The 10,405-nt window shown below is 39.2% G+C and overlaps 2 protein-coding genes across 2 annotated transcripts; one reads left to right on the top strand and one right to left on the bottom strand.

The window, feature by feature from the left end:
* Positions 1-674: 674 nt before the first annotated feature.
* Positions 675-4,760, bottom strand: LOC108772488 (uncharacterized). Its single transcript, XM_018538021.1, has 2 exons — positions 4,346-4,760; positions 675-826 (listed from the first exon to the last, which is right to left on the bottom strand). The coding sequence occupies exons 1-2, from the start codon at positions 4,758-4,760 to the stop codon at positions 675-677; spliced, it is 567 nt and encodes a 188-aa protein (XP_018393523.1).
* Positions 4,761-4,927: 167 nt separating this feature from the next.
* Positions 4,928-5,342, top strand: LOC108772487 (uncharacterized; the record flags this gene model as incomplete). Its single annotated transcript, XM_018538020.1, has 1 exon — positions 4,928-5,342. A coding segment is annotated over exon 1 (415 nt), but the record flags the coding sequence as incomplete, so codon positions are not given.
* Positions 5,343-10,405: the final 5,063 nt, after the last annotated feature.

Raw genomic sequence — 10,405 nt, 5'->3', positions numbered from 1 at the left:
CGCAATAGCCGTCCACGTAAACTGGAGGATTACCAGTGCAGAGAGAAACCTGAGAGAGGACATGACGGCCTAAAACCTGTAACCGCAAAATGCTGCCGCGCACTATTGCCCTCTGAAGAAGTGGATGTAAACTACATGCAAGATCCACTATTCTGAGGATAACGCATCTACTTTTTAAGACTGATGGTAAGTAGATATTCGCGGTTCGTATAATCGTATTCGCGCTACATAAAATATGGATCAGAATAAATATTCTTCTCTGCAATTGAAGCGTTTGAAGGAATAAGGGCGTATCTCAAAAAACAACGAAATGAGATATTCGCGTTTAAAATTTTATTTTATCGAAATAACGACCAGAACAGTATAAACGGGTTTGAACCAAGATGTTTTGGATATTTTTAACATCATACAATAAAACTACACTAGTTAAACATGCCCGTTTCAACTCAATAAAAAATAGGACCCGAATAAAAAATCAATTTTATACGGCCTTTTTACTTAAAACTGGGATACTCGGCAGAAAATTCAGAAAATAACAAATATAGACATATGAAATTGTATTTCGAACTTTATTATAAATCTTTACAGAATATTTTATCAATCTATAAGGTTTTTAAATTACAAATAATTAACAAAAACTAGAAATGACATATTTTTTAGTTTCTTAACAATCGTCATATTTTCTTTGCATTAGCTGGATCCAAAAATGTCAAAAGACTCTCGACATCCTTAATTTTTGTTGTTTTCAGGTCAACTTTGGAAACAGGCTTAAACTCAAATTCTTGTGATACATCCGTTTTATTTCCGTAAGAAAACATATCATAAACTGTATCATAACTTTTTGCCGCAAATATTTTTTTATTCTCATATTTCAATACTTTATACGATTGAATTTTGAATTTCAAACTCTTTTTGTTTGATTTCGGAACGGAAAGTCCTAAATTTTTGAAAACTTGTTTCCAATCTTTTATTAATAAAGCGCCATTGACAACTTTAAACGGTTCAGGATGTTTGCGACAATTTCGTAAGACATGAAGGTATTCCTGCACACTTTCTACTGTGTAAAGTGTAAACTTTCTACTGTGGTCAAGAAGTTTATAAACAATTTTGGTTTTAAGGAAAAAGGGCGTTTCTCGAAATATGCCCTTTTTGATTAAATCAATCATTCTACAGCCAATTGCAGTGATATCGCCTTCAAACTTTCACGACATATATATTTTGATAAGAAGATTAACAATATATATTTTAAGGAAAAAGGGCATTTCTCGAGATACGCCCTCATTCCTTCAAACGCTTCAATTACATGTATGTTTACTTACATGCGCGTGATGTTTATTATTACGTTTAAAAGTATTAACGTTAATGTTGTATATTACACCCCCCAGTATCCGAGAATGGATTGGATTTTGTCTATTCGAATTTGTATTTTAAATAGCGAATACTTTTTTGTGGATTCAATTGAATTCAATTGGATTCAATTAGATTCAATTGGATACAACTGGATTGAAAAACTGCATTTCCTGTTCAAAACTATGAATTGAACAGTATTCACTATGGTCACAAACGCACTGAAAAAGCTAATATTATTTTATGATTGAAAAGTATACAGATATGCTCAATGCAATTCCTATAAATGAATAAAAACGTATTCGGATTGAAAAGTATACAGATATGCTCCATGCAATTCCTATAAATAAATAAAAAAGCATTCGGATTGAAAAAGATCCATTTTAACAATCATGAATCCGTAATTCTGAAAATTTGAATCCATTTCAATCCATTCTCGGATACTAGGCCATTTTTTTTAGAAATGTGTTAAAATATATCGCGCGTGTTTATATTTTAAATAAGTTATATATACATACAGGGTGTCATTAATCGAGCGGATCACTTCTCAGGAGCAGGTAGAGTAGACCGAACTGAGTCGAAAAGTCTTATACCATTTTTCAGTTGACGCAATATTTAACGAGATATTAATTTTTAAATATAACCGAATAAGCGCGTTCGTCCGGCCTACTACTGCCAAGCGTGTACGCCTGTCAATCGCTCTCTACGCGCGCGAATCGCGAGGAGTGGGGATAGGCTGGCAGACGCACCGCGGAGGCTCGCGGCGGTGTGCGCGGCGCGGGACGCTTCCCACTCCCAGCGCGCCAAGCTAACAAAATGGCGGATATTCGGCGCTTTATAAATAATATCTTGAAAATTGAGAAAATGTATACCGGCGTGGTTTCCCAGATAGTAAAATGCTAGCAGTATGTCAACAGTATACCAGTAAACTTGATCATGACGTTACAGCAGATATCAAGCTGCTGCTTCCTCATTAAGCTTAGTTTCTAACAGCTTAGTCTGCCAACATAATACAACGATAGAAATACAACAAAAATCAATCATTATTTGCTATCACATCGTGTCACGACAGCGAAAACGCGATAAAAACGTTTTTGCTGTTAGTACTTAATTATGTCAGGTCGTGCGGTATCTTTGCCACCTTTTTGCTGTCATGATATGACAACGAGTGTGCCAGATTTCTAACTATACATTTTGTTGATTTAACATGTCGTCATGTTTTATATCAAGTTTTGATATATTTTTTGTTAATTTATTTTGCCAGCATGTAATGTTCGAATTCTGCTTGTTTTATTCCGATAACGTTTGTTGAATTTTTACAGAATTTTTGCTAGTGTATTACAGGTCTGCTCTATGGTATTTTTGCTGTATTTCTGTTAGCGTTATACTGAAATGGTAAACCGTGTTCGACCGCTGCTCGATTTTTACCATTATAATACGTAGCATAAATTTGCAATGCGTGCTTTTGGCAGGTTCGGCTACCAGAAGAAACTTTATTGCTGCTTACAATTTTGCTTGGAAGCACGAGAAGAAAAATGCACTGCCGGTGAGAACAGAAAGATGTTTGACTCACGCATCGCCGCGCATGCGCGATCTAAGCAAGCTCGAGGCTGCAGAAAAGTTCAGGGGGAGACCGGCAGTAAGTGGTTGCGGGACGCGGTGAGGTAACGGAGTTATCGTGAGATGGCTGAAGTGTATTTTAAAATTGTTTTATCGAGAGAATATTCTTTGTGAAGAGAATCGGTACTGACTAAAATTTGCGTCCTCTCTTAGTACTGGAGAATGATATATTTTTTTGTATGACGCTACTCATGTTCATGAAAGTTCGGACACCCGCATAAATTTCATCGAATAATTATGTAAAAGATTAAGACACTATAAAAAAGCAATTGTATTGTTTTTAAAATATATTTTAAATCACTTTTACATACTAGTAATTGCAAAAGTTTTATAAATCTTTTTTAACTTTATATGCCAAAATGTTTTATCTTTATTTCATAAAACATCGATAGTATATTCGGTAAATTTCAAAAATTCGCGAGTCAAGAAATAATTTCTTTTGTGGCAAGGAACTGATAGAGCGCTATCATTTCCACACCACCTTGCGGTAGATAGCATGGCGCATTTTTTTTAAAGTGGTATCCCCAGTAGGTCTAATCCACTCTTGCATTTTAATGCAAGAATTGTTCGAAGTGCCTTCCTCGTTCTCGCAAACAGAGATCGGCTCTTCGAGTAATGTTGCGCGTAGAGCGGTGCGCCATTTCTGGCGTAATGGTATTGAAAGCTGCGACAATTGCTTGTCGCATCTCAGCTTCAGTACCATCACGATTATGCTCGACTAAATGTTTGATGTGACCCCAAACGAAATAGTCGAGCACGTTAAGATCCGGCGACCGCGCCGGCCAAGTGATTGGGCCACGTCGACCTATCCACCTGTCCGGATAGCGCGTATCTAAAAAATTGCGTACGTACCGTGCAAAATGCGCAGGAGCCCCGTCGTGTTGGAAAATGAGTTGCTCCCGATCCCGAAGAGGAACGTCTTCGAGAAGGGCTGGCAACTCGTTTTCCAAAAAATTGACGTAGATCTCTCCTGTTAAACGTGGCGGGAGAAAAAAGGGACCAATCTGAAAATTGTTACAAGTGTGACTAATAATGCGAGAGAGAGAGAGAGAGAGAGAGAGAGAGAGATAATTTTTTTAAATCATAAGCTTATTATTATTTACGACTTGGTTCGCTATTACTCCTGCCCACACGTTTATCGTCCAACGGTACTGAAACGCACCTTGCCGAACAACGTGCGGATTTTCATCTGCCCAGAATAAATGATTCCGGGAGTTGAACACGCCATTCGGTGTGAAGGATGCTTCGTCCGTCCACAGGATGCGGTCGGGAAAAAGGTCATTCCGCCGACACTGCGCGAGCAATCCTACATTACATTCCGCCGTTAATATTTCTTAAGAAAACAGCGAGAATATTATGATAAAAATAATGAAAATACCTTCACAAAAGCAGATGCGCGGCAATAAATCTCGCTCAAGAAGTTGCTGCACCCGCTGAAAGTGATACGGGTGCAGTTGGTTCTCGCGTAGAGTACGGTGCACCACAAATCGAGAAACCCCGAGCGCATGAGCCGCACGGCGTATACTATTCCTGGGGTTCTCCTCGAATGCTTCCAGGATTCTCTCCTCCACGTTTACGCGAACGCGCATTCTGCCACCATTGTGGTGTGGAATCCGCAACACGGATCCTGTCTCCCGTAAACGTCGGATACATCTTAAGATGACGTTATACGTAGGATGTGCGCGTCCAGGAAATTGTTCTGCGTAGAGACGGGCGGCAAACCGAGCATTTCTACCAGCTTCACCGTACACAATTACCATATCAGCGTACTCTTGAGCACTATAATTTTCCATCTTGCACGAAATGGGCGCAGTGTCGTGTTTGTTTATCAAGACACATTAAATTCGGAGTAGCGCTAGACGGAAACAAAAGAAATTGTTAACATATGAACATCGCCACTCGTGCCGGTCATTGGTCTGCGTAATCGCGATGTGTTTATTTAAACGACACTTCGTACGAGATGGAAAATTATAGTGCTCAAGAGTACGCTGATATGGTAATTGTGTACGGTGAAGCTGGTAGAAATGCTCGGTTTGCCGCCCGTCTCTACGCAGAACAATTTCCTGGACGCGCACATCCTACGTATAACGTCATCTTAAGATGTATCCGACGTTTACGGGAGACAGGATCCGTGTTGCGGATTCCACACCACAATGGTGGCAGAATGCGCGTTCGCGTAAACGTGGAGGAGAGAATCCTGGAAGCATTCGAGGAGAACCCCAGGAATAGTATACGCCGTGCGGCTCATGCGCTCGGGGTTTCTCGATTTGTGGTGCACCGTACTCTACGCGAGAACCAACTGCACCCGTATCACTTTCAGCGGGTGCAGCAACTTCTTGAGCGAGATTTATTGCCGCGCATCTGCTTTTGTGAAGGTATTTTCATTATTTTTATCATAATATTCTTGCTGTTTTCTTAAGAAATATTAACGGCGGAATGTAATGTAGGATTGCTCGCGCAGTGTCGGCGGAATGACCTTTTTCCCGACCGCATCCTGTGGACGGACGAAGCATCCTTCACACCGAATGGCGTGTTCAACTCCCGGAATCATTTATTCTGGGCAGATGAAAATCCGCACGTTGTTCGGCAAGGTGCGTTTCAGTACCGTTGGACGATAAACGTGTGGGCAGGAGTAATAGCGAACCAAGTCGTAAATAATAATAAGCTTATGATTTAAAAAAATTATCTCTCTCTCTCTCTCTCTCTCGCATTATTAGTCACACTTGTAACAATTTTCAGATTGGTCCCTTTTTTCTCCCGCCACGTTTAACAGGAGAGATCTACGTCAATTTTTTGGAAAACGAGTTGCCAGCCCTTCTCGAAGACGTTCCTCTTCGGGATCGGGAGCAACTCATTTTCCAACACGACGGGGCTCCTGCGCATTTTGCACGGTACGTACGCAATTTTTTAGATACGCGCTATCCGGACAGGTGGATAGGTCGACGTGGCCCAATCACTTGGCCGGCGCGGTCGCCGGATCTTAACGTGCTCGACTATTTCGTTTGGGGTCACATCAAACATTTAGTCGAGCATAATCGTGATGGTACTGAAGCTGAGATGCGACAAGCAATTGTCGCAGCTTTCAATACCATTACGCCAGAAATGGCGCACCGCTCTACGCGCAACATTACTCGAAGAGCCGATCTCTGTTTGCGAGAACGAGGAAGGCACTTCGAACAATTCTTGCATTAAAATGCAAGAGTGGATTAGACCTACTGGGGATACCACTTTAAAAAAAATGCGCCATGCTATCTACCGCAAGGTGGTGTGGAAATGATAGCGCTCTATCAGTTCCTTGCCACAAAAGAAATTATTTCTTGACTCGCGAATTTTTGAAATTTACCGAATATACTATCGATGTTTTATGAAATAAAGATAAAACATTTTGGCATATAAAGTTAAAAAAGATTTATAAAACTTTTGCAATTACTAGTATGTAAAAGTGATTTAAAATATATTTTAAAAACAATACAATTGCTTTTTTATAGTGTCTTAATCTTTTACATAATTATTCGATGAAATTTATGCGGGTGTCCGAACTTTCATGAACATGAGTAGCGTCATACAAAAAAATATATCATTCTCCAGTACTAAGAGAGGACGCAAATTTTAGTCAGTACCGATTCTCTTCACAAAGAATATTCTCTCGATAAAACAATTTTAAAATACACTTCAGCCATCTCACGATAACTCCGTTACCTCACCGCGTCCCGCAACCACTTACTGCCGGTCTCCCCCTGAACTTTTCTGCAGCCTCGAGCTTGCTTAGATCGCGCATGCGCGGCGATGCGTGAGTCAAACATCTTTCTGTTCTCACCGGCAGTGCATTTTTCTTCTCGTGCTTCCAAGCAAAATTGTAAGCAGCAATAAAGTTTCTTCTGGTAGCCGAACCTGCCAAAAGCACGCATTGCAAATTTATGCTACGTATTATAATGGTAAAAATCGAGCAGCGGTCGAACACGGTTTACCATTTCAGTATAACGCTAACAGAAATACAGCAAAAATACCATAGAGCAGACCTGTAATACACTAGCAAAAATTCTGTAAAAATTCAACAAACGTTATCGGAATAAAACAAGCAGAATTCGAACATTACATGCTGGCAAAATAAATTAACAAAAAATATATCAAAACTTGATATAAAACATGACGACATGTTAAATCAACAAAATGTATAGTTAGAAATCTGGCACACTCGTTGTCATATCATGACAGCAAAAAGGTGGCAAAGATACCGCACGACCTGACATAATTAAGTACTAACAGCAAAAACGTTTTTATCGCGTTTTCGCTGTCGTGACACGATGTGATAGCAAATAATGATTGATTTTTGTTGTATTTCTATCGTTGTATTATGTTGGCAGACTAAGCTGTTAGAAACTAAGCTTAATGAGGAAGCAGCAGCTTGATATCTGCTGTAACGTCATGATCAAGTTTACTGGTATACTGTTGACATACTGCTAGCATTTTACTATCTGGGAAACCACGCCGGTATACATTTTCTCAATTTTCAAGATATTATTTATAAAGCGCCGAATATCCGCCATTTTGTTAGCTTGGCGCGCTGGGAGTGGGAAGCGTCCCGCGCCGCGCACACCGCCGCGAGCCTCCGCGGTGCGCCTGCCAGCCTATCCCCACTCCTCGCGATTCGCGCGCGTAGAGAGCGATTGACAGGCGTACACGCTTGGCAGTAGTAGGCCGGACGAACGCGCTTATTCGGTTATATTTAAAAATTAATATCTCGTTAAATATTGCGTCAACTGAAAAATGGTATAAGACTTTTCGACTCAGTTCGGTCTACTCTACCTGCTCCTGAGAAGTGATCCGCTCGATTAATGACACCCTGTATACATATATGATCCCGGCAATTGATTTTGCTTTAATGTACTTTACTCTTGTACGCGAGTCAGCCACACTGTGGGTCGAATTTTTCGACATAAATGATGAGCAAAATATCGGATTCTGGATATTCTTAGAGCAAATAATTCTAGAAATATTTTGAGACCAAAATGATCCCGGCAATGAATTACTTTAATGTACTTTACTCTTGTACGCGAGTCAGCACAGCCACACTGTGGGTCGAATTTTTCGACGTAAACGATGAGCAAAAAAATCGGATTCTGCATATTCTTAGAGCAAATAATTATAGAAACATTTTGAGACCAAAATGATCCCGAGAATGAATTGCTTTAATATACTTTACTCTTGTACGCGACTCAGCACAGCCACACTGTGGATCGAATTTTTCGACGTAAACGATGAGCAAAAAAATCGGATTCTGGATATTCTTAAAGCAAATAATTCTAGAAACATTTTGAGACCTAAATGATCCTGGCAATTGATTGCTTTAATGTACTTTACTCTTGTACGCGAGTCAGCACAGCCACACTGTGGGTAGAATTTGTCGACGGAAAGGATGAGCAAAATATCGGATTCTGGATATTCTTAGAGCAAATAATTCTAGAAACATTTTGAGACCAAAATGATCCCGGCAATTGATTGCTTTAATGTACTTTACTCTTGTACGCGAGTCAGCACAGCTACACTGTGGGTCGAATTTTTTAACATAAACGGTGAACAAAAAAAGTCGAGAATAGAGCAAAAAGTTAGCAAAAATATTTTTTTATTACTATCTATCACAACTCAGATATGCAACATCATTAACATCGAAGCGTTGTAAATCCGAATTTTGAACAAAAAATGCTTCCGCGAGCGTTCGCACTCAAGAGTAAAGTACCCTTAATATCGTTATACCAGCGAATCTAACGGTTGTGCTGAGTTGTGCTAGGCTCGCACAATTCAGATATGCAATTTTGTGGTATTTGAATGACGGATACGAATGTTAGCGTTGTTTTTATTCCGTTTCGTGAAAAATTGTTTTTCTATCATATCTTTTGTTGTTGTCATTATTTTTGAATACCACTTTAGCACAATGTTAGCACAAATTAGCACAACCTTAAAAATTGAAAAAATCGCAAAGTGGAGGGCTGGCCTAAAATATGGTTTTTTTTAAATTTTTTAACGTATTTTTCGTATTTTGATAGTAATATTCGAGTACAATGTAGCACAAACCTAACACAATTCAGCACAATTCTCAAAATAAGTGAATTCAAATGTCGGGGGCTAACTTAGTATAGGCCCGTTTATGTCAAAAAATTCGACCCGCAGTGTGGCTGTGCCACAGCCACAAAGAAAAATAGCAGCAAATGAAAAATCAAGTACATATTCTTGAAGGGCTATTTTTTTGCTAATTTTTTGCTCTATTCTCGACTTTTTTTATTCACCATTTGTTAAAAAATTCGACCCACAGTGTGGCTGTGCCACAGCCACAAAGAAAAATAGTAGCAAATGAATAATCAAGTACATATTCTTGAAGAGCTACTTTCTTGCTAATTTTTTGCTCTATTCTCGATTTTTTTTATTCACTGTTTATGTTAAAAAATTCGACCCACAGTGTGGCTGTGCTGACTCGCGTACAAAAGTAAAGTACATTAAAGCAATCAATTGCCGGGATCATTTTGGTCTCAAAATGTTTCTAGAATTATTTGCTCTAAGAATATCCAGAATCCGATATTTTGCTCATCATTTATGTCGAAAAATTCGACCCACAGGGTGGCTGTGCTGACTCGCGTACAAGAGTAAAGTACATTAAAGCAATCAATTGCCGGGATCGTATAATATAACTTATTTAAAATATAAACACGCGCGATATATTTTAACACATTTGTAAAAGAAATGGATGTAATATACAACTTTAATGTTAATACTTTTAAGCGTAATAATAAACATCACGCGCATGTATGTAAGTAAACATACATATAATTGCAGAGAAGAATATTTATTCTGATCCACATTTTATGTAGCACGAATACGATATATTATACGAACCGCGAATATCTACTTATCATCAGTCTTGAAAAGTAGATGCGTTATCCTCAGAATAGTGGATTTTGCATGTAGTTTACATCCACTTCTTAAGAGGGCAGTAGTGCGCGGTAGCAATTTACGGTTACAGGTTTTAGGCCGTCATGTCCTCTCTCAGGTTTCTCTCTGACCAGTGTCACTCTTCCAGATAGGGGAGGTGTTACCTACGCCTATGCTAAACGTCACGACATCCGCGGCTAGGCAACGATCTGTATGTCGACAGTCAGAAGGTCGACAGCGGCAGTTGTGTTTAGACATTCAAAATAGAAACATTCTTTTGTATTATCACTCGGTTTTCCGCGTATTCTGATTAGCACATAATCCTCAATAAACTACGAATTAAAGATTAGTGACAAACACAACAATTTTATATATGGAGGGGGGTGGGAAGGGAATACATATACATATATCACTTTGAATAATATATTGCGAAGAATATTACTACGTCGACCCGCCATCAGAGGTCTATAGATATTCGCTAAGATTCTCGCAAGTGCTTTGATACGCGTATATT

This window comes from Cyphomyrmex costatus, unplaced genomic scaffold (genome assembly GCF_001594065.2).
Source record: "Cyphomyrmex costatus isolate MS0001 unplaced genomic scaffold, Ccosl1.0 scaffold1912, whole genome shotgun sequence".
In the NCBI taxonomy this organism is placed as follows: domain Eukaryota; kingdom Metazoa; phylum Arthropoda; class Insecta; order Hymenoptera; family Formicidae; genus Cyphomyrmex; species Cyphomyrmex costatus.
Note: the sequence above shows the minus strand (reverse complement) of the source record. Positions and strands in the feature narration are given on the sequence as shown.

Excerpts from the sequence above, each read along its gene's own strand:
- LOC108772488 (XM_018538021.1), bottom strand. The coding sequence starts at position 4,760 with ATGGAAAATTATAGTGCTCAAGAGTACGCTGATATGGTAATTGTGTAC. Across the intron at positions 827-4,345 it reads GCGCATCTGCTTTTGTGAAG|TTTATGATATGTTTTCTTAC; the intron begins GTATTTTCATTA and ends GTTATGATACAG.